Here is a 26,154-nt window from a genome sequence, read left to right on the forward strand (position 1 = left end):
TATCACAAAGCTTTTTTATCCTGTTTAGAAGTGTTTAATATTCATTAGATAGATCAAACTTCAATTGATAAATCTTCTAAATTAATTTAAAGCAAATTTAAGGTATGTTTTTTTTTTTAAATTATTATTAGCATATGTTGCTTGGAAACTGAACCCATGACCTTGCTGTCGCTGGCCTACGGAAACAATAAAACAGGAAAATTTTATGAGCTCACATGATGAGTTCAATAATTGATGGATCGTATTGAATTAAGTGTCAGGGTAAGACATCGTGATTCAGGCATCAGTGAGTGAAAATCACATTTCGAACTGATCTCCCAAATACACATGCACAAATCCTTGCCAATAATTAAACAGCACACTTAGCATGTTTTTTTCCTCCCTTGCAACAGATACCACATAATTTAAGGTCAGGCTAACTGCAAGAGTGGAATGAAAGATTCAATATGCCCTTGACGTCCTCCAGGGGTGCATTCAGGACAGGCCCAATTTCTCTTTCTGTCTTTTCTTTTAAATCGTTGCTTCTCTCTCTCCCTGGCTGCTCATAAATCTCAGCAGTTCTCGCTGCAGTGCCAATAACAGAGTTGCAAACTGAGGTTATAGCAAAAGGTGAAGTCAATTTGTACTGCAGTGACTATCACACCTGTATTGTGAAGACCTGGACAGACTTCGTAACATAGAACAACAAACTCATATGCAAACTCAAACTCACACAATGTGCTTATATGTATTTGGATTTTAGCATTAACATAATTACTGGCATTAAAAGGGGATCTAATGCTATTTAATGCATTCTGACTTATTTACACTTTGTGAGTTGGATTCTCATGCTAAACATGGCCAACAACAACAACAACAAAAAGTTGGACGTATGACGGAGTATTTCTGTGCCAAATGCACTCCTTCAGGATTCTAACAAGTTTTAACAACTGGCACCCCGACTAAGCCTGGTTTCTCCCAAGGTTTTTTTTCTCCATTATTTCACCTGATGGAGTTTTGGTTCCTTGCCACCATCCCCTCTGTCGCCTTTGGCTTTTGGCTTGCTCAGTTGGGGACACTAAATATTAAACTATATTACTGATCTGCCCGCATTGACACTATATGATAATTGAAATGAGCTGGATGACATCACCGTTTTCTCCAGAGCGGCTGTACAGCCGAATCAAATTCTGTTGCATTATTTTCCTGTTTAACACTGTGAAGCTGCTTTGAAACAATCGGCATTGTAAAAAGCGCTATATAAATAAAGGTGACTTTCCTTGACTTGACTATGGGCACTTCTCCCAGATGAGCGTGTGCGCACATCAACCAGAGCGAGAGCAACAGCACATCTATCAATGTTTCTTTCAGGTTACGGAAGCTGTTGGCAGCTCTGTTATTTTGTTTTTAGACCACGAAATCAACATTGTCACTAAAGTGTGTTTTTGGTTGTGAGGGAAAAATAACCTTGTTCAGCTTCCCAAATAAGCATTAAGGAAACAGTGGATGCAGTTTGTTTTTCTGGAACAGCAACAGAGTTCTGCAAGTGTGTTTGTTTGTTCCTGGTCATTAGTCGAAACTGCAGGGGGTGAGTGAAATTGCATCAAATGTCTGTGTTTTGTTGGCAATCGGTGTGTGTGTGCTTGTGACTCTTTAGCTCTGCCCACTGCACGCCTCCACGAGTTCGGCTGTTTTCGGAAAGAATCGGTACAGCATATCTGTCTTTTATAAATATGATACAACTAAAGACTCTTTGGAGATATGAAGGATGCAATACTACTCTAAATGTACTTACGATTAACATGAGATTGGCAGAAACTGTGTGTTATGTACCCTCATTTAATTTTTATTTAATATTTTGGATTGTTTGTTATTCATTTTTAAATTGACTTTTAAAAAAAATACATTGTACATACATATAGATTTGGTTCCCCCTTTGCAGCTATAACAGCTTCCACACTTCTGGGAAGGCTTTCCACAAGATTTTGGAGTGTTTCTGTAGGAAATTTTGCCCATTCATCCAGTAGAATATTTGTGAGGTTAGGCACTAAAGTTGGATGAGAACACTGTCAGGAAAAAAGGTACAGTGCTGTCACTGGGGCGGTACCCTAAGGTACAAAACCAAAAAGGTACTAATATGTACCTTTAAGGTACTAATATGCACTCTTAAAGTACTGAAATGTACTAAGTACTAATGTACTAAGTACTAATATGTACCATTTAGGGGTGAGTAAGGTACAAAGATGTACCTTTTCACTTTTGTACCTTAGGGTACCGCCCCAGTGACAGCACTGTACCTTTTTTTCTGAGAGTGAAGGCCTGGCTCGCAATGTCCGTTCAGGCTCATCCCAAAGGTGTTTGACAGGGATCTGTGTGGGCCAGTCAAGTTCTTCCACACCAAACTCATCCATCCATGTCTTTATGGACCTTTGCTTTTTGCTCTGAGGCACAGTCATGCTGGAATAGAAAAGAGCCTTCCCCAAACTGTTCCCACAAGCATAGGATTAATCCAAAATGTCATTATATGTTGTAGTATTAAAGGGATAGTTCACCCAAAAATGAAAATTCTGTCATTAATTGCTCACCCTCATGTCGTTCCAAACCCGTAAGACCTTCGTTCATCTTCTGAACACAAATGAAGATATTTCTGATGAAATCCGAGAGCTCTCTGACCCCTCCGTAGACAGCAATATAATTAACAATTTCAAGGCCCAGAAAGATAGTAAAAACATTTTTTAAATAGTGCATGTGACTCCAGTGGTTCAACCTTAATGTTATAAATCGACAAGAATACTTTTTGTCTGCAAAAACAAACAAAAATAACGACTTTATTCAACAATTTAATTCTAGCCTGTCAGTCTCCTACGCAGTTTACGTTGGCTAGAAACGAAATTGTTGAATAAAGTTTTTATTTTGCACACAAAAAGTATCATCGTCGCTTCATAATATTAAAGGAACACTACCATGCTGCAGCCATGGTACAATCGCGAAGATCCGCGACTATTACACAGGAACGAGAAAGTAGTTCCTAGCCATATAGGTGTAGAAAATCGCAACTTTTCATTTTCAGTTGGTCTTAGCACACGATGTAACTGTAGAAGAGTCAAGTTTTAAATAGGAAAAATATTGAAAGTGTCTTTGGTCATTTTTTGAATGATATGCTAATGCACTGATCAGTATCAATGATGTATGCTAAGCTATGCTAAAAGTTCTACCGCTAGGTACAAAGATCGGCTGAATGGATTCAAAAACGGTAAAACTCAACTATTTAACTCTAGGGGACTTGTAAAATGAGCCTATTTTCAAAAAAAGTGGAGTGTTCCTTTAAGGTTGAACCATTGTAGTCACATGGACTATTTTAACATTTTATTTTTACTATCTTTCTGGGCCTTGAAAGTGTTGATTACATTGCTGTCTATGGAGGGGTCAGAGAGCTCTCGGATTTAATCACAAATATCTTCCGAATATGTTACGAAGAAGAATGAAGGTCGGTTTGGAACGACATGAGGATGAGTAATTAATGACAGAATTTTCATTTTTGGGTGAACTAACTAATAATTTCCCTTCACTGGAAGTAAGGGGCCCTGTCAAAAACAACCCCTGAAAAACAGCCCCATACATTATCATTATATCAATCATTATATAAACATAATATAATAACCGTCCTTGTAAACCTTTAAACCTCTGTGAGGCTGTGCAGCCAAATCATGACATCATGAGATTCAAACATTTCTTGGAAGTCCATCTTGTCCTTTGGCATTTCACCTTACGCAAAATCATTTAATGATATCCAGAGAGCACTTTGTGAATGATCGTCACCAAAACGGTCATTTTCAGCCCTCGATTTTAATCTTCACCCCAGTACAGCTGCTGGTGAACCTAGTGCTTTCTATAATCCCAGTACACAGGAAATGTCCTTGGTTGTCCTGAGGCTAAATGGACAGTTCAGTTCAATTCCATTAAAACTCTGGCAAGCCATGATGAAAATGAGAATCCCTAACTAGTAAGCACAAAGCAAACGTTACAAAGAAGGATAGTCATAGCTTATTAGGAACTCATATCCATGTCTTGTGCAAAATCGAGTGAGATGACTCTTACATTCTTATTTCATTTTTAGCTGAAATGAAAAAGCAAATTGCAACATTTCTCAATGGCCTTAATCTGTGGATTAGGTCAGCTTTTGCAGTCTGTGAGGGTTGTGCGCGTATATGTGTATGCGTAAAGATGGGAGGTGCCCCCTGGGTTAAGCGCTAAAGCCGCTTGGCCCAGATGAAAATGGCATTCAGGATGGATGCCAGTCATGGCAGGACTTTCAGATTCCAGCAAACATGAGGAGGTCGGTCCACATCTGGACCACGCCTTTCAGTTTGCACAGCAGAGAAGATCTTTGCAGATTCTGGAAGCAGCAGTTATTTTGTCAGCCTTGCTTCTGTGACTATTTCAGCTTCTGGTATTTAAAAGTTTTTGATAAACTATCCATAAATAATGTTTACTGGCCTAGCATGTGAAAAAGAACAAGTGTGCTTATTTGTATTGAATGTGCACTTGTAGTGTACTTCAAATCTTAAAAGTATATAAAAAAAATTGCACTTGCAGCATTGTATTAATGAAATAAAAAGCCACTTAAGTATACTAAAAGAGAATATACTTTCATGTTTCTTAAAGGGTTAGTTCACCCAAAAATGAAAATTCTGTCATTAATTACTTACCCTCATGTCGTTCGACACCCGTAAGACCTCCGTTCATCTTCGGAACACAAATGAAGATATTTTAGTTGAAATCTGATGGCTCTAAAAGGCCTCCATTGGCACAATGCACGGTTCACTCTCAAGACACTTAAAAGATACTAAAGACGTCGTTACAAAGTCCATCTCACTACAGTGGTTCTAAAATAACTTTATGAATCGGCGAGAATAGTTTTTGTGCGCAAAAAAACCCCTAAATAACGACTTATATAGTGATGACGATTTCAAAACACGGCCTCATGAAGCTTCGAAGCGTTATGAATCAGTGAGTCGAATCATGATTCGGATCGCGTGTCAAACCGCCAAACTGCCGAAATTTGGCGATCCAAACTGCTGATTCGACTCACTGAAAAAAAAGTTCTTAAAGGTCCCATGACATGAAAATGTCACTTTATGAGGTTTTTTAACATTAATATGAGTTCCCCTAGCCTGTATATGGCCCCCCAGTGGCTAGAAATTGAGATGCCCTAAACCAAGCCCTGGGTGTCCTGCTCTGCCTTTGAGAAAATGAAAGCTCAGATGGGCCAATCTGGAATCTTCCCTATATGTCGCCATATGGGGAAAGGTTACCTCCCCTTTCTCTGCTTTGCCCACCCAGAGAATTTGGAGAATATGGATTCAGTTTATTTTTTTCATTTAATTCAGTCGCAATGTCAGCACAGGCTTTACAAACAGAATTTTACGATATGGATTCGACAGCACCGCCACAAACAGTAAGTAACAGTGTTCATTAATGCCTGATCTGTGATCAGTGATTTCTGATGTGTAGCTAATTATTCAAGTTCACACAGACTTTCTTTCTAAATCGTTTAATACTGTTTGTGCATCAGTGAATCAGGCCAGTGACTAAATGATCAACTTCACATTGTTTCTCGTAGTAGCATGATCTGTTATTCAAATTGTTATTAGACTAAAGAGAGTGATCAAAGAACACTCTCTTTATAATGTTCGGAGCAGTCAATCACACGTCGCAAGTATATCTGCACACTTGCCCAAACTGCCGTTATAATGAATGATGCTGTTATGCTGCACAACGAAGCTCTTACTGTATTCATATCGATATTGTGTTTGCTGTTAGTTGTGGTGAAAGCATTTTGTGATAAAAATAGCGTTGCAATGATGAGATCACTGCATTCACGCAATAAACAGCCTGTCTGTCTACTCAATGCTCTTCACTGCAGCCTTTCATGTTATGGGAAAAGATCTAAAAAATAATTCTATACTAAACACTTTCACGATTTGTTAATCTCGACAGCTGTTATAGTAAAAAAATGTGGTAAAAGTATTCGAGAGGGGTTCCACATGTAATACACATAGCAAAGATGTCAGCCAATCACAACAGTGGGCATTTACACTGAAGTCTCACAGCAGACACGCCCCTTCAAACAGAGCATTTAAGCTAAAGGACTAAAATCAGGATAGAAAAATGCCTTTTATTTCTAAATTATGACATTTTATGATGCAAAAATTATACTTACAGTACACCTCAGGAAACATTCTAAAATAATAAAAAAATCCACATCATGGGACCTTAAAGTTCAACTAATTGTACTCAATATAATTTTAAACTATAGGACACTGTCACACATTGGTTGTAGAAGAAGGAACGGGATTCAAGTGCAGCAGTTTCAGGCTTTATTTTTAACAATGAACTCAGAATAAAATGAACACGGAACAACCATCCAAACGCAACAAGAACAGACAAGGAACAGACTGAAACAGGGCTTAAATACACTGATCAAACAAAGAACTAACAAGATAATTAACAAGAGACAGCTGACCGGGATTACTGAATCAAACACAAGGGAGAACTAACAAGGAGACATCAGGTGAGTGATATTAACCAATGACACACATGGGAAGACTAGGGCTGCGTCTGAAAACCTAGGCAGCTGGCTTGTTGACTGTTTGTACATGAAGGCACCTCACAAAACTTAATTTCAGACAGACTTCTAAGGCAGTGTAACAGTTTAATGATGTACAGCAAAATAAAGAGAGCATTGGTGAGAATTAAACAAATATTTAATTACTGCATTATAAATTTTGCGATAAAAATGACATCAGAAGAGGAAAATGTTGGTAAAAAACCGTACATTTACACACAAACTGACCAGCAAACGCAACTTTTGGATGCCATCTTTTTTTCCAGCTCAACTGTCACAGAATAAAATGCACAGGATTGTGGGATATCAAAAGGCAGCGAAGGATACAAATATGCTGCCTTCAAAAATCAATCAGATGAAGGTATCTCAGGAGACAGGAAGTGAAGCTAACATTAGATTCGGACGTACCTTGGTGCCTTCCTGCCTTGAAATGTGTCCTCCGAAGGCAGCATTTTCCAGGTTTCGGACGCAACCTAGGTATAACAGGCAAACATGAACAGAACAAAAAAAAGTGGGAGTCACCAGGGTGGCGCCGGCAGTTCAGGGGACCAAGGAGGTATCGGTAGTTCAGGGGACGAGGGCGGCTCTGCCTTCGTGGTCTTGACCCGGTAGCTCGGCTCGCCCACTATGGCTGAGGCCCAATATGCCCCGGTAACTCAGCTCGCCCACTATGGCCGAGGCCATATAGCATATAGCCGCCCCCCCACACACACCCCAAATTTCCTTGGGAGGAGTTTTGGGGTTGTGACCTGGAGTGGGCTTTTGGGCTGGAGCGGATTCATGGGCTGGAGCCATCACTGGACGCTGATCAGAGGCTGGAGCCATCACTGGACTCTGAACAGGAGACGGGGTCCTCTCTGGACTCGGGACAGGAGACAGGGTCCTCTCTGGGTTTGGGACTGGGGACGGGGTCCTCTCTGGATTCGGGATGGGGGACGGGGTCCTCTCTGGACGGGGGTGTGCTGCCCATACACACACAACATAGCCGTGGCCACAATGGTCAGTGCTGCACACTCGGAAGACTCTGGGATTGGAGACTCTGGCGTAACTACCATCTTGGCTGAAGACTCAGGCGTGGCGGCCATCTTGGCTGATTCCCAGTCTTTCTCCTCACTCTCAACGATGGTGAAGGGGGATCCATTGTGGACAAGCACCCACTCCACATAATCCTGGAAGCTCCCCCGAGGTCTGTCAGAGGCTGGTGTCATCAAAGCAGACAAAGGGAACCTAATCCAAATACCTGTGTGTGGGCCTTGAGGGATAGATCCCCCTGGGAGAGGAGGAGAAGCTCCACTGCTGCTAGATCCATATTTTAGGGTCTGTAATTCTGTCACACAGTGGTTGTAGAGTAAGAAGGAACAGGATCCAAGTGCAGCAGTTTCAGGCTTTATTTTTAACAATGAACTCAGAATAACAGGAACACAGAACAGACAGTACACTTTCATTTAATTGCAATTACTATGCAATTAAGTATCCAAAAACATTTCATACTTGAGTATATTCTTTTAAAGTATATTATTTCCTAACACCAAATATCTTTACACAATTACCAGAGCATTTGCCATTGAATATTATTAATGACAACTAAATAGTGTTATATCATTAGAAAACTCATTTATTTTGAGGTATATTGATGTCTAATTTTATGAAATGGTGCAGTGACTGTGAAATATAATGTAGTTTTCAACTGACATATTTTTTTGGAGCTTTTTCTAAAAATGTAAAAACAATGAACATGCAAACAAACTGCCTTATACTTTTTTGACAAGGTATTTGGATTTGGGCAAACATAAAGTTGACGATGAGGTCAAAAATCTGTGAAGGTGCTTTAATTTGTGAATTTTCTTACAGGCATGCCATTAGAACCATATCCAGAAATATGTCTTTACACTTCAAAAATATAGACAGATATGTGAACAGATTATTTAATCACAGAGAAATCTTCGAAGTTCAGAAAAAAAAAAGTTTCCTGGGGCTACTGATGCTAAAAATAGCAGAGATGCCACACTTAAATGCTTTTAGAAGAAAAAGTGGTAGTCTCAGTGGAGATTCACAGCATGAATATAGCCAGGTCAGCAAGCTCTGATACTTCTCAAAACCTTATCTTCTTTTCATCACTCTGGACCTTGGTACCACATATCTGCAGGTTCTTTGGTCCATTTTTTTCAGATTCTCCCTGTCTTTCGGATTCAGTTTACATTACAAGTTTTGTGTTGTACACTCTAAAAAAGAAGGTTCTTTAATAGTTCTTTACACGTAGTAACAGTTCCATTTATCGTCCTGAAGAACATTTTATATGCTGAAATGGTTCTTTGTGTTAGAGTTTACGGTTCTTTATTTCCGCCTTTTTTTTCTCCAAATCTGTAACTGACAAAACCACCTCATTACTGATTTTCTGGAGGTCAGCTATAAAACTACTCAGACCAGGGGCGACAAAACGGCCCTAAAAGAGGCGTACACCACTTCTGATGCATAAGTTGTGATTTATAAAAACAAACTTGACGGGACAATCTGCACACCTGAACGCAAACTCTGACCCAAGTGTACAAACTCTTTTACTAGAGTGAGAAAAGTAATGAAGTAAAAACTATTTTAAACTCTATTTTCATTTTGACATACACATTTATATTAATGTTCCAGTTTCAGTAATGGTGATATGCACTGAAATTACATAAAGTCATTACTCAGAAGTTAAACAAAAATTATATGAATTTACGGATGTGCTACATTTGATCCTGTGATGCTGTTTTAATGACAGCAAGGATCAGATATAGGCTAATTCCAATAATTAATCTTTAAACTAAACTGCAGATCTCATGTCATCACAAAATATTTTTAGCGAGAACAGTGATCAGTGATGCACACTTACTTCGATATTACAGACACTGCAGGATTAATTTTTCGAACGGTCCATTGCCCGGTTTGAATAGGTACAATGATAATAGATTACTGTACAACCGCAGCTGCACGGAGGTGTTGATATTGTGCAAGGCATCTTCACAAAATGATGACAAATACCACTGTATTTGAAGGATATAAAATGAAGAAAACGGTAAGATGTGCACGTTTCCTTTTTAAAATACTTTGTCAGTGACTCACCAAGTCAGACAATTGTATTTACACCGCAATAAATAAGTTGGCCTGTTTCAATTAAAAATAGCCTTTAGAGCCCAAAAGATATGGTCACATTACCAGCAAAACAGCATGACTTTGATTTGAATTGTTTAAAATGAACAAAAAATGATATATATATATTTATTCTGAAACATAAAATGGATATTGAATGATTTTCATCAATGTAATGTGTAAGGCACAAATGGCATTTATAGTCCGTATCTAATATTTTTTTTAATGTCTTGTACCTTTGACGGTGTTAAACATGGTGTCACGTGGATGGGAATATGTATGTAAATGATATGCAGATGAGGTTATGCATAGTAAAACTAGGGGTTGTAAGCCCCATATATGGTGATTTCGGGGAGGATACGGGGTAGAGATGCATGTATGCACAATCTTCTGCTGGATGGAATTTATAAAGGGATTTTTGCACAGGTTCTGGTGTAGCTACACATGGTTTTATAAATGTGAAAACTTTGTGGCGTACGCAAAATCTAGCTTTTGTGCTTACGTACACTTTTAGGATGAAATCTACAGAAAGGGGCTTAGAATTTCGTAGGCCTCCCTACCAATATCCAGTCACACTGATTTGTCTATAACAATAATTTCGATCATAAATTAAAAAATATTTATATATAACCATTGTTGTCTGATTGTGTATTGTTTTATGTATTACTTATTTTATTAAACCAGGAAACATCTCCTTTAAATAAAAAAAAATCAATTACAAGAGCGATCTGTGAAAAATACGCAATTCCTGGCACACAAATGGTTAATAGAGCTGAGTCCCTCTTCCTGAACCCATAGCACTGATCCGATTGGCTTTGTTGATCCTTCGAAACCTATGCGGTAATGGCCTGTTCACACCGGGACGATTTTCGCGCGGGTTTATCGCTGACGTTTAACACCTCGTGACTAAACAAAGGGTGCCAATGTGAGTGTGCACACCGACGTGCAAAACGGCAGACGTAAAAGCGTCATTTAAAAACAAAACGCCTTGGGTTCGTTTTTTTATTTTGACGCGGCGCGTTAAAAACTGGCCGACCAATGAGATCGGCGCTTTTGTTCACGTGCCTGGAGCTGCTGAAGTGACAGTAAAACACGACTTGGTGGCGCTTAAGCACAAAACGGTCTTGCCGAGCTCACATTGATACGACGTAGAAGTAGTAAGTAGACAAAGAAGAAGATGAGCTGCTAATGCTGCTTGCCAGTTAGCAAAAAGTGTGCTAATGGTTTTGGCCATAGACATAATATATCTGTGGTTTTGGCAAGCATGTAAATACTGTCTCTCTTCTTCTTCTGTGTGACAAGCGAGTGTCAGAAGCGTAAAGTGCCGCAGCACCACCTTGTGTACCGGGAGCGCTATCTACTGAATGTGCACGTTCACTCGGCGCATCGCCAGTGAAAATCGCTTGGGTGTGAACACTCAAGACGCGCCGAAAAACGTTACGAAAAACGCTGGCGATAAGCGCGCGCGATATTCGTCCCGGTGTGTACAGGCCTTAAGGGAGAAGTCAACAGTTCTGTGCACAAAAATACTGGGCAACTCGCGTCACATATTGATTCTGGGACAGTGCAGTTTTCAATATATAGGCCTAACAATCGCGGGATAAGTGGCAAACCTAAACGCTAGTGTGTGTGTGTGTGTGTGAGAGAGCGAGAGAGAGAGAGAGAGAGAGAGAGAGAGAGAGAGAGAGAGAGAGAGAGAGAGAGAGAGAGAGTGTAAACCCTACATTGTGGGGACAAAATGTAAAAAAAAACCTTAATACATTATCCTATTAATTTCCTGAATCCTCAGCTTCCGTTGATGTCCTCACCGATTTCAAAATCAAACCTATGCCCTTGACACAGACTGTCAACACACTCTCAACAGGTAAATGAGTTCTTTCTTAAAATCTCTATGAATTTTAACTTTTAAATATTGTAACTGGTTTCCTACCAATCATGTATTTTACTCTTTTTTAGTTTAATGGAACATGTGTGAGCAGCTCTGTGCAGTTAAGGATACTCATCTCTTCTCCACAAATTAAGAGATATTGAATTTATGATCCATATTATTTTTTCATTATTACTTTATGCCTAAACATACCCAGTCACAAAAACACATTAAAGCTATCACATGAATTTATGTCACTTTGCTTTTAACACAGTAAAAGGCTCACATACTGTTCATTTTTGCAAATTTTGGCCATTATAATAGTTTTTACATAATCAAATGTACAGACAAACTGTAACTCTAAACTCAATTGTGTATTTCAGATTCTGTCACGTACCATAACCTCATCATCTACAGAGAGAAATGTCCACTCAAAATACACACATAATGAAGAACATAAAGATGTTTGGATTGTGGACTTGGTCATGAGATATTATACATGTAATTAAATTATAAACATTTAATGCCTGTTCCAAAGCCACATATTTCTATACATACGTTGTCCTCTCCAGCTTCACAGTGGCTTTTATCCATCAATGTTTCTCTCCACCCCCATCCACCTTTTGACTCTGAGCAGATCCGTAAGTGCATTCTATCATTTATGTGTCCAACCATTTGTGAGTTCCTCATTCCTGTGTGCCCTTTCTCACTATCCTGCACTTTGGGGAAAAAAAACTTTAAAATCTCCCATACCTAAATTTATTCTCTGTATTTATAGAAAGCTCTCAGAAGAAGACTCAGTGGAGTTTCCCTCTGAGGTCAAAAGGAAAGTGTGTGTAAAAGACAGCAGAAAGCAAGATTTCTACATCACTTAATCTCACAACCATTCCATAACCTGTAGCATGACATAGAGCCTGTAAAAGCCTTTGGCAATCATTCCTTACATGGCTTATGCCTCATAAGTATTTCATCACATATAGAAACATTAAGGGAGAACGTCGAGGTGTTTGATTCATGTGTCTCGTGAAATGGCAGAGTTGAAATATCGATGCCCATATGTGATTTAATATCAAACCCAGTTGTCTAGAAAAGAAAACAGGCAAATTTATTAACCTTAGTTAATTCATTAGGTATTCTGAATGAACAATAAATAATAAACAAATGTTATAATGTATTAGTGTATGTGGAAAGGAACATAAATATGACTTTTTTTGTATTTTATCATATACAATTATAATTATGTATTTGTTGTAAATCTTTTAAATTAAAGTAATTTTTAAAATATTTGAACATAATTTAATTATTTTAAAAATCAGCGTAACTGCTTCACACACGGAAAGAAAATACAGGACAAGAGAAAAACCAAACTGAGGGCTTAAATACATGACTAAATGAGGAAGCAAACAAGACTCGGCTGAACATTATCAATTAACCAATAAATAACCACAGAAACCAACTAGCAATGAGAACAAAGGGAACAGGACCTAAACACAGGAAGGAAACATGGGAATCAAAGGAAAAACAATAATACACACATAGAACATAAACATTACAGTACTCCCCCACATTTTTTTTGAAACCGGGTCCCAGAGTGGATAAATCTGAAAATGACACGTTTTGTGTGTACAGCCAAATCGTAAATACTGTGAAACGGTGATGTCATCCCCCCACGTCTCGCGCATGCTCCAAGTCTTCTTCTCCATTTTTTATGTATCTCTGTGGCAGAATTACAGTGCCACATACTGGTCTGGCATGTATGCTACATTGTTTTGAGTCAGTATCAGTGGTTTCGTGTGTATGCAGATATTTCTGGAACCGAAAAAAAAAAAAAAAAAAAAAAAAAAATTAAATAACCAAAATACAAGTCCACACATAGAACATAACCGTTACAATAGTTGAATCATGCTCATTCCTATTAATCTACATTAACATAATTTATACAACTGCAAATGTTAAAATTGGATTAGTGTTTGTGGAAATTAACATAAAACTCAACATATTTTAAACAATTTATTATATTATAAATACTTTAAATTATATTAAAATAATATTAAAAAATATATATATATATTTAAATTTAATTATTTCATATTAGCTATTGAAAATGTTTAGAAACCTTTTTATAAAGTGTTGACATACTTATACTGCCAGGCTTTATACTTGCTAGTGTTGGTTTGGTGCTGGTATAGCTGGTTACCAAAATGTTCTTTTTTTTTTTTTTTTTTTTTTTTTTGCTTATATGCTCTCTACAGACCACCATCTAAAGCAAAGCATATGCTAGCAACAAGCTGTGCTGCTCTTTTCAGCAAGGAAGGGCAAAAATAGAAACATCTATAGTTTTCAGACTTGCAAATTGGACTTGCAGTGGACTTGCAAATTAGTAACCAGCCAGAACAGACCATCAACTGCATAGCAGCACCTTTACAACCACTCAGAACACCCTAGCAACCACATATCAACATGTTTAAAACCACTCTGCACCTTAGCAATGACCTAGCAACAAGCCATTACACCCTTGCACAGACTACACATTTTCCTAAAGTAAATAACTAAATAAATGCACAATTCAGATCTTTTGGGTAGTGAATTCCCAAGGAAAACAACCACCTGAAAATATAAGCTAGTAGACCACATGCACTCTTTTTTTTTATTTCATCTAATTTCTGAAATGAACACAGATTGGCATGGTGATGTCATAGAAATTGAAACAGTAGGCACGGTAAACCTAAGCAAAGACAAATCCTGATCACTGCATTGTGACAATGGTGAGGCACAGGCAGCTTGTGGATGCATAGCGGAGAGAGAAGCAGAGAGACGACATGCAGTGTGAGTGTTTGAGAGAAAAAAATTTGCTCTTAAGCATTCCATCATTTACGTCCCTGCAGCCTCTCTGTCCCCCCAACCCCTCCTCCTAGAGAGAGAGAGAGAGAGAGAGAGAGAGAGAGAGAGAGAGAGAGTCAATACGCAAGGCAGCAAACGGCAAGCAGGGACTCCAGTCTGCTGAAGCACAGCACTGCTTGCTTTCTTGAGAGGAGAGAGGCAGAGAACCACTAGCCTTCTCCTCCTCCATCCGTGTGTGTGTGTGCACGTGAGGCTGGTGGACACAGCAGCAGTGTTAGCATTAGCAGGGGATCTGTGCTCGATCTTCCAAAATGCTCAACAACCTCACTGAATGCGAAGAGGGCGATGGGGGACCCAACAGTCAGGGTGAGTGGTCTGATCCTGCAACTAGGAGTGTGTGTGTGTATGTGTGCAGAAAATGAGCAAATGTGCCTTTTTACCGGTCACTGGTTATGGTACCAGTTCAAACTGTAGTGTGTGTGTGTGCAATAGAGACCAATCATGCGCCAATGACAGATAGCTGCTTGTGAGTGTGTGTGGGAGATACGAGATGTCAGTGCAAATATTCTTGTACTATCATAATCAATGATGCGTGTGTGTGTGTGTGTGTGTGTGTGTGTGTGGTGTGCGTAATGAAAAAGAAGAGAGAAAAGCTTTAAAGGAATGATATGGTTGGGAATTCTTGAGTGTGTGTGTGTGTGTGTGTGTGTGTGTGTGTGTGTGTGTGTGTGTGTGTGTGTGTGTGTGTGTGTGTGTGTGTGTGTGTGTGTGTGTGTGTGTGTGTGTGTGTGTGTGTGTGTGTGTGTGTGTGTGTGTGTGTGTGTGTGTGTGTGTGTGTGTGTGTGTTTGTTGGTGTGTATGCAGCTTTGGCAAAGGCTCGTGCTGCAAGGTTGCTGTGAGGAGAATGATAATGCTTTCTGTGTCTGTCTTAGGAAGTATAGACAGCAGTGTGTGTGTGTGTGTGTGTGTGTGTGGATGGTCCAGCGTTGTCACCTCCTTGCATTCTAAGAAAAGTCTGTAAAAATAGGCCTAATGTACGTGTTATGTATGTGTGTAATGTGTTAATATGAAGAAATGTTTTCACAGGTGTTTATTTTGAATGTTGCATTGCATTTTGCTGTGTTCTAGGCTTAAAATTAACAAATGATCCTGGCAGAAATTTACCAGTATGTATTTTCCATTTTTACCTCTTTTTTTTTTTTTTTTGCAGTAAAGGGGTCGACACAACCTTTCTCCATCAAGCTCTTTCTATGTCTGTCTGTCTGTCAGTTGCTTAATCGTATTTCGTTTAAACAGGCAGTTTTGTCTTACATCCTCAAAAATAATTGGAATAATTGTAGCGTCAAAAGCAGACCTTCGGTGCATTTCATGTCGTTAACCTCTTAAAAAGGAAAACAGGGTCTCAGATGCAAGATCTCGGTTTCTAAAAGAGCTTTGTGCCTACAGGTAGAGCTGCAGCCGTGAGAGAGGAATTAAATTAGCTTGTACCTGACCTCCTCTCGCATGCGTTCTTATCAACCCCCTGCAGTACAGCAGAACCTATACCATACTCATGAGTGGCGAAACGTTGTGTGCATGTATGCACTCATATGTTACAAATGGCATCTGTTGAGGCAATTAAATGAACAGCTCCCTTATTAAATGCACCGTAGTACAAGTGTCATGATTGGATTGCAGTGGTTCTAGCAGAGACTCTGTCCATGGTGCTGAAATTGATTCTGATTGAGCTGCCAGTATCAGTGGAGCTCTCCGTGGTTCTGAAACAGTCTGCGATCGCATGCATTGTGAATGCACACTCATTCTGGGCCCTCTGTTGCTGACGAACTGATCTGTTTTGTGTAGACATGAGTGGAACTGGCTGCAGACTGCTGCATTATAGCTTTTGCTTCTTTTCAAAGGATCTCTCTCGCTCTCTCTCTCTGCCTCGCTTCCTTCAAAGTCCAATGCTGCCCTGAATTTTCTCTCTCTCTTCCTCCCATCAGGGGGTAGGGACAGTACTGCAGTGGTGCTGATGCCTATTTGGTCATAAAATTCATGCTTGGTAGCTCACCAGCTAAAACTGTCCCAAAACAGTCTTGTTCTGTCGTTCTCATTTTGGGGGAATTCAAAGCAGACACAACTCTCTTAAATTTAAGCTCAAATTCAATATTGTTAAGTTATTCAATTCAATATTAATGTATTAATATAAAATAAATTAATACATAAAGTACATTCACACACACACACACACACACACACACACACACACACACACACACACACACACACACACACACACACACACACACACACGTATTAGAACGTTTCTGAACGTTTGTCTTGAGCATGAATGAAAATTCTATCATCATTTACTCTCCCTCAACTTGTTCTAAACCTGTAAGAGTTTCTTCCTTCTGCTGAACACAAAATAAGATATTTTGAAGAATGTCGGTAACCAGACAGTTGATGATCCCCATTGACTTCCATAGTAGGAAAAAAAAATACTATGGAAGTCAATGGGGATCATCAACTGTTTGGTTACCGACATTCTTCGTAATATCTTCTTTTGTGTTCAGCAGAAGAAAGAAACTCATACAGGTTTAGAACAAGTTGAGGGAGAGTAAATGATGACAGAATTTTAATTTTAGGGTGAACTATTCCTTGACGTTTGCCTCAATAAACTCCTAATTTACTGCTTATTGATAGTTAGTACGTTTTTGTAGCGTTTAAGTGTAGGTATTGGGTAGGATTAAGGGATGTAGAATAAAGTCGTGCAGAATAAGGCATTAATATGTGCCTTAGAAATACTAATAAACAGCCAATATCCTAGTAATATGCATGCTAATAAGCAAGTTAATAGCGAGAATTGGACCCTGAAATAAAGTGTTACCGAGAGAAAGATAGAAAGAAATAACAATTATTCAACCTATTCAAATTATTATTTGAATTTTTATTCCTACCCATAAAACAAAAATCACAATTTTCCAAGAATATTTAAAAAACATAGTCTGTTTTATAGTTTACACAGATGCTTTGCATGAATTTCTCAATCACTCATACCTTTCTCAGTTACCTATAATTATCTTGTCTAATCTTTTCTGATTCTAATCAGTCAAACAGTTTTCTACCCATAGAATGTATTTTTTAAATGAGTGGATCATATAACCCACTTAAAATATTGGAGAAAATATTTTTCTTTGAAAAGCTATATATCAAAAAGCAACAAGGATTGACTTTGAAGTCATTTTTTTTTTTGCAATCATATAGACAGAAAACTGTGGTTGGCTGTAAATATGTTATTTTCTCTACTATCACTCTTTGACAGCATCTCAAAACTTCAAATTCAAAGACTTGTCAGCTGAACTTTTAGTGGAGAGAATGTCATTATGTTGTGTAATGATTTATCAGTTTACACCAATGCTGACTTTTCTTGCAAAATAATGTGTATTACTGTATAATGAAAGTGCAGTTACATCACTCATAGAGTAGCCGGACACACCTGACCCTTGGTGTTTTCTCTCAGTGGATAATGAGGTTTGATATTTTCTGATTGCATTATGACACCGGTGATCTTTGGCATTTGTTAGCAAGCAAGAAGGCTGGAGTAGATTAGTTGAGAAATTGGATTCAAAGCAGAAGGAAATTGATTGGTGATTGAATTTAGAGGCACTAAAAGACCCAAACACATCACAGCTCCAAACTATACACATGATTATGAACAGTGTCAAAGATATCATTGTGGTCCAAGAGGTGTTATTACACAAAAACTATTACTTTTATTAATTAGATATGGGTGGCTTAATTTTATATACAGCACAGAAAGATGTGGAAAAATATAGTCTGGTAATGTGCAAAAAAGATGAGAGAGTGTACAGTGATGGCTGCTTGTCCTTGTGGTGAAGTCTCAGGTCAAGTGAACACCAGGCCAGATGGCACAGACCTGTTTTAACAGCCGCAGACACATGACGACATTAAAACATAACAGGACCACCCTAAATTAGTAACATCTAGAGCGCTAGCTGTTCTCAAAACCAATCACACACTAACAGAACAAGAACTATTTGTTCTTAAAGAACAGCATTGCAGCGGCACAATGATATTACGCAGCGCCTGAAAATAGTCCCCAGCACGCTCTCTGTGCAAGCAGGTTGTCACATGTTGACAGAAGTTAACACTGCGTAATATCATTGCGCCACTGCATCCATGGTACGGCAGCAAAGTTCCTTGATTATTACGCAGGAATGAGAGTATAGTTCCTAGCCATAACGGTCTAGAAAATCACAACTTCTCATTTTCCGTCGGTCTTAGTACACGATGTAACTATACACATCACAACATGTAAATAGGAAAATGTTGGTGTTATTTTGTCACTTATTGAGCAGTAGGCTAGCTGGAGCCATTTACCTCCAGTCTTTGTGCTAAGCTAGGCTAGCGGTGGGGTTATGGCATGTACGGAGATGAGAATGGTACGGTGGCCCAGTAGTGCATAACACAACGAAATATAAAAAGCAAACATAAGTTCACAACACAACGAAAACAAGCCACAACACAAATAAATTAAGCCACAACACAACGGAAACGAGCCACAACACAACGAAATCGCCTCAACACAATGAAATCAAGTCACAACACAACGGAAACGAGCCACAACACAACGAAATCGCCACAACACAACGAAATCAAGCCACAACACAACGGAAATGCTCCCAACCACTCGGGGGCACTCGGAGCGTGGTAAAGTTGCCACTGTTCTATAGAGTCGGCAATCTTACAAAGAAATCAATACCAATTACAGTTAGATTATACAATTAGTTTTAACAGTATTTAGGCTAACCATTGTTTATTGATATGAAATATTAATTTAAAATAACCTACATGCATTATTGCTGCATATTTATGCTCGAGAATGCGTTGACCCGATACCACGGCGCTAAGGGGACGTCTGCCAATTCCACCAATTGGTTGAAACGTATAATTTGTATGAATTAAAATTGCTTTTAACATTTAAAAACAGACATGTTAAAATTCCACAGCTTTGGAACAACATTGGAATTTGAAAATTAAAAAAAAAAGTTTATTTAATTCATACAAATTATATGTTTCAACTTGTTGGAATTGGCAGACGCTCCCTTAGCGCCGTGGCAGCGGGTCAAAGCGTTCTCGAGTATTATTGCACGTAGGTGATTTTGAATTGATATTTCATGTCGATATACAACTACACACTTAAAACTGATCGTAGTGTTTAAATATTTGTAAGATTGGCGAATCTATAGAACAATGCAAGGAAAACTAACTTTACCGCACTCCGAGTATGGAACCCCATAATATGCGAGAGCCCCCTAGTGGTCGGGAGCATTTCCGTTGTGTTGTGGCTATTTCGTTGTGTTGTGGATTTTTCGTTGTGTTGTGGCTTTATTTCGTTGTGTTGTGGATTTATTTTGTTGTTTTGTTAACTTATGTATCCTTTTTAAATTTCGTTGTGTTGTGCACTACTGGGCCACCGTAGAATGGTATGTATGGACTTATCAAACCCTGGGGGATACGGTCAATAAGCTAAAGTCCCAAAAAGTCGGCGTGTTCGTTTAACTTGAAATTGTGACAGAAATATATTACTGTTGTAATTTTTTTTTAAATAAGTTTGTTTAATTTCACATGATAAATTAAATTAATGTTTTATGCCTTCATTTGCCATAATTTTTTATTTCTTAAAAAAAACCCTGAAATATATATATATATATATATATTTTCATATATATATATGTATATATATGTTTTTATTAATTCAAATAATTAGACATGCTTTTTGATTATTACAATTTAATCAAACCATTCAAATGGAATCCAGAAAACTTAAAACAGAAAACACAGAATTTGGTAAAAATTCAAACGGAATTTGAGAAAAAAAAATTATAAAACTTATTTCACCTTTAATAAATTATTGTTAAATAGTATAAGTTTCAAGATTTAAATTAATTAGACATGCTTTTTGATTACTAACATTTAAATCAACCATTAAAATGGAGTCCAAAAACATTAAAACGGGAAAAAAATCAAATCCAGAAAAAAATAAAAGGATTTCATAGGGCCCTATGAGTTGCATTTAGCCTGACAAGCCAGACCCACATCAAGATGTTGGGTCTGGGAACACACCATTGGCAGGGCTCAATCCGAGGGGTGGGATAAACGGATGTCTTTCAAATTCCCTCTGCACGCATTAGGATAGCGCTACAACCAACCAGAGCAACAAAGAATGTGAAGCTAGTTGATAAATTTAACTTTTGCTGTATCCGGTCGGCAAAACTCCGAACACATCTTCTTTTTTAAAGAATGACTTCAGTGCCGTTCTTTTCTCAAAGAAAAGCTCAACTCCAAGTCTTCCAGAGTCGTTGCCAAAGCGAGATTCGAAAGACCACTGGTAGACAACTCTGCAACTCTGCCGTCATTATGTTAAGCCCACCCACCGACTCTATACACGATGTGATTGGCCTGACTAAAGTTTGGTTTTCCACCTCGCAAGCCAACGGAAAGTTGTTAGACGCCCTGGCTGCAAATTATATTTGCTGCCGCTAGAGTGCTTCTAGATTTCTAGGCTAAGTTGCATTAGTTGTGAGCTGAAACTTGCACAAGGGGCATGACATTTCCGAAAAGTGGTTGACCAATCACAAAACACAGGTCCAGTCTACCAATCAGAGCATATTGTGGTTTAGGAAGGAAGGGCTTCATAGAGACAGGAACTAAACACAGCGTTACTGACAAACTGGGAAGAGTGGGGCAACAATGTAAAATATGCAAAAAAAAAAAAAAATGTTGTACATTAAAGCATGAAAACCTATTCTAGTAGACCCAAAAACAAAAATTAAGACTTTGTAAAAGGGCATATATACTAAGGAACCAACTATTTTTTATCTGATATGATTGGTGGTGATGGTTAGTGTAACCTAGAGTAATGCATTCAGGTAGATTCAGTCATGTAGAAAATAATTTGACTTGAATTAAGCAATGCATTTTTAGGTTATCTTACAAAACATTATCTGTGCAGGCAGACACCGCCATCACAATAATACCATGACTCACTCTTTCTTTGAAAAAAAAAAGGAGCTGCCAGAAGCTGTAAGTTATGTCAAAACATACAGTATTCATAAAGTCGTAATACTCCACTTTCACATAAACCGTATTACAAAGTGCACCCCTCAATGTTACCTCATAAAGTATATTCAGGATTGTCAACAGGCATGTAAAATCTCATTATTTATGACATTCCTTCATAAGACACAGAGGCTAATAAATACTATTACACTTTTACTGCTGGTTAATCATAACTGCAGCATTGCCTGGATAAAGATACAAGAGAACACACGTTAGTTGATCTGTTTGATGTGTTTTAATCAACACGTCATGTGTCAACAACAGCAACACCTCTCAGCCAATCAACTTACAGCAAATTAAGCTTGTAGTGTGAGTGTGTGCCTGATACACAAGCTGCCACAATCATGACAAGAAACAAAAAGACAAGAAACAAAAATGTATTTCCTGTCAGATCATAGGCAGGATCCAGGCAGAGACTGTGTCGGATGTTTATTAACAAATATATCTGGCTTAGCGCTGAGCTATTGAGTTCATGGACAAGCAGACTGTTGTGATAAATGGTGGCAGTTAATCTTTTAAGAACATCAGGTTATGTATATGTAATTTGAAAGTTTTAGTTTTATTTACAGTGACTACTGTCTTTTATAGCAGCTTAATGTAATGCATTTGCATATGTTTTAAGGCCCGTTCACACCAAGAACGATAACTATAAAGATAACAATAAATATATGAGCATTTACCAGAAAACAATAACGTTCTGTTTATTCAAAGCCCGCTTCAGGTTTGTTGTCTACCTCTTTAAATGCTCCAGCTCTTTAAAGCAGGATGGATTCTGATTGGCTGTTGTTGTTGTTTTTTCTTTCATCAGCTGGGAAAAAAAAACATTCTGAAAGTGATTCTAAAGGCCCTTTCAAGTCACATTTATGTATATATATTTTTGATTCACACAAAGGATGCTAACTATAAAAATAATGATAAATATATAATTCTAAAAATCATTCTCATTATGAAAGAATAGCAGAGTTCACACCACAGCTATAACGATAACAGCAAAGAGAAACAATATCCCTGGAATCACTTACAGAACGATTTTATAAGAATAAGCTAATAAGAATAAAAACATTGACAGCCAATCAGAATCCATCTTGCTGTAATCTGAGCTCAAGCATTTAAAGTGACAGACAAGCACGCATACTTTGTTGCATATGCGCATTTAATTATTATTATTTTTTTTTTAAATATGGATGTAGTGTCCGTGACGTCACCCATAGGGTTCTGAAAAGCAGTTTTGAAGCCTCAAAGTTGGCCGTTGCCATCTTGTCTGCGCATCGTAACGTGTAACTCCTGGATAACAGAAAAAGGGCAAAGAGGCAGGGCATGGTTGGAGCTGAGGTGACGCGATGACTAACAGACAGCAGACAAACGACAGTCCACCAGTCACTCAAAGTGGCCACGCTCTTAATTACGCAAAACTTTAGGGCTTTATATAATGTAAAACAAATTAGTTATACCCCCCTCCCTGCAGTTGTCATGAAGGGCAAAATTAGCCGTATAGACAAAAACGACAATTTGTACCAGGCTGTAAACATGTTTTTTCTGCTGTAAAGTTGGGCATTTTTAACATGGAACTCAATGACATTCTGCTCCCTTTTGGAGCCTGTCTCTAGTGGCCAGTCGATGAATTGCATTTTAAGTCACTTCCCTATTGGCTTCAAGAGAAACTGGGGGAGGCTGCCGCTTGGTATTTACATGGGGTTGTAACTCGTGGCGAGAGATTGCTCAAAACTGTGCATGCGTCAAACGCATGTGTACGCGTACGAGTCAAGAAGAATACTTTGCATGGCTGTGCGTTCGATTGTGCGCATACGCTCGCGTAGGCTACGCGTAAAAAAAACGAAAACTTTAAACTTTCGGCTTCTGCTGTTCTGTTATATTTAGAACGATTTTTAAAACTATATCTTGATCATTATCATTATAGTTATTGTATTTGGTGTGAACAGGCCTTTAGGCGGATGAGCCATTGAGAAATGAATTGGGAACTAAATTCAAATTATACTTAAGAGAGTAAGCAGGATGCAGAACTGTAATTCAAATTGAATTCAGTTGATTCAACATATGTGGTGTTTTCTGAAACATTAACATTTATGAATTGTTTTGAAAGTACTGTAGTTCACCTTTTTGATGAGGTGGAAAAAAATCATGAAGTAATTATTTTGTAACATACATATTGTGCGAGTAATTTCCTTTTCTTGTCATTCCATTTAAAATTTAAAACTTGGCTAAATATTTGACTGGACTGTCAAAGTTTAAGACACATTATTACACAAAACTAAATTAAATGCAACATAGCTATTTTTACTGTTTCATTAGATGACAACTGAACACCATTGCATGTGACGTGGAGTTCATATATAATTTGTGGAATAATACTTCACATGTTTTATTTTTAAATAGTAGACAGCGTAGGTAGTCAGCTAGTATTCCGTTGCAAACATAATTCCTGGTGTAGGTGTGTATTTCATGTGTTTTAGGGTCAGGGGGATGTAGTTCTTATGTAATTGTAGCAGTGTAGTGAGTATTATGTCACTGCAAAAGACCATGCATTATATAAGAATATTTCCCTAATGCCACATAAAGGATTTTGATATGCCCTCCTGTAATCCTGCTGATGTATTTGCCCTTGATGGATGGTTTTGTTAAGTTGTCATGGCCAGCTGTCTCTGGCAGGTGCCTTGGAAGCCATTTTAGGGTGAGAACAGAGGGGAGGGCAGAGGATGTTAGGTGAGACATAAGAAAAGAACAGAGACAACAGTCTGAAGAGAAAAGAGGAGATGAGAGACCAGTGAGACTTCATGCACTGTACAAGTTGTCAGAAGGTTAATCACATGTGCCGTCACAAAAGCGTATAACTTGAATGCATTTTTAAGCCTTGCAGTTTAAAAACAAGTGATGTTAAACCTTTCAAGCACAATAAGCAGTGAAAGAGAACTCATTTTGGTATATGTACTCTGTTGAGAGACTGTTTCTTAGTGCACACATATAAATACGCTGCTCATACAGTGTGAAGGTACTGAACCGAGTTTCCTTTTGGTACCTTATTGCATTTGAATGGTCAAATATGCACACTTGCGTGTCAAAATGTCCGCCTTTGCGAGTATCCTCTTAAACACAGTTGGTTACGACTTAAAGGGATAGTTCACCCAAAAATTAAAATTATACCATAATTTACTCACCCTCAAGCCATCCTGTATATGACATGTATATATATATATATATATATATATATATATATATATATATATATATATATATATATATATATATATATATATATATATATATATGACTCTTCCAAGCTTTATAATGGCAGTGAATGGCAGCCCAAAATTTGAAGACCAAAACAGTGCATCCATCCATTATAAAAGTAATCTACACTGCTCCGTTGGGTTAATAAAGGCCTTCTGAAGTGAATTGATGGGTTTTTGTAAGAAAAATATCCATATTTAACACGTTATGAAGTAAAATATCACTTCCGGCGGACAGCCTTCTGTATTAAAGTTACAAAGAAAGTGTAACGCCACTCACAGTTTCTATGCTTATGCTACAGCCGACGTCATCTTCGCGCCAGTTACGCTTTTTTTTTTTTTATACTTCAGGCGATCCGCCGGAAGTATGGGATAGTTAAAATCTTTGGGTGAAAAACTTGTTTTTGTACATTTGAATACTTTATACAATTTATGTAGTTATTTCTTATTTCTAGTGCTTGAAATTTCACAGGTAGGTCAATTAAATTTGTAATTTTACTATTGTAATGTTTTGTCCTATTGCTTATACTAAGTTTCGTTGTTCTTAATTTATCACTGACTGTTTACTTGTTTTCTGTAAGCTTGAGATTTTTTAGTTTTTATTTCAATTTTGATTGCATGTCCTTATTTAAAGCAAAAATAACAAGAAATAACAATAAAATTGGTGATAAACATCGTTATCATCAAATAAATGTACTCATATAGGGATATAAGATTTTGGTCATATTGGCCAACCCTAGGTTCAGTGTTCACTGTAAGCTGGTGCTGTAGTTCCTCAGAAACCCTCCACCTCCACCAGCTCCACCTGTCAAGATCTGCTATGGTTTTTTATATGCTAATTCATGCAGCAGCCGCATACTTTACATACTGAAGAGTCACACCTATTTCTAAATATGTTTGTCATTTCCAAACACTGACTGTGTGAAGCTGTGAACATAGCATAGAGAGTTGGCAGCACATACTCTCATTGCTGGTTATGCATGAACAGAACACTCACTACAGTGATGTCCAAGAGTGAGTGTGAGACATTTCTGCCTCAGAGTCTCTTTATTTGTGTCCACTGAATTGAGAAGAATGAAGTCTGTTTGGGACTCGAGGTCTGCGTGTTTGCTCTGTTTGTTGTCACCTTCCTACTGTGAGTTAAGAATTGATTAAGTTTCAGTCTGAAGTGCCAAATCAGAGAATGCAGTGTCGTTGAAAAAAATAATTAAATTAGTCTTAAATAACCGCAATGAATGTTAAACAGAGAGAGGTGCACATTGTGGTACACATCGTGTTGCTCATGCAGATGATGCCAGTTTGTATTCTTAGTTCTGTTCCCCCATCTTTTCTGTTTTCTGGTT

General features: G+C 38.1%; 1 protein-coding gene across 1 annotated transcript in view; it reads left to right on the top strand.

The window, feature by feature from the left end:
- Positions 1–14,594: 14,594 nt before the first annotated feature.
- Positions 14,595–26,154, top strand: part of slc12a5b (solute carrier family 12 member 5b) — a 78,777-nt gene continuing 67,217 nt past the window's right edge. Inside the window, exon 1 of the mRNA XM_079826738.1 lies at positions 14,595–14,807. Coding sequence (XP_079682864.1) covers positions 14,753–14,807 — 55 coding nt within the window. The 5' untranslated portion in view covers positions 14,595–14,752. The remainder of the gene's footprint in view (positions 14,808–26,154) is intronic.

This window comes from Gobio gobio, assembly GCF_949357685.1.
Source record: "Gobio gobio genome assembly, chromosome: 10".
NCBI classification, from domain to species: Eukaryota; Metazoa; Chordata; class Actinopteri; order Cypriniformes; family Gobionidae; genus Gobio; species Gobio gobio.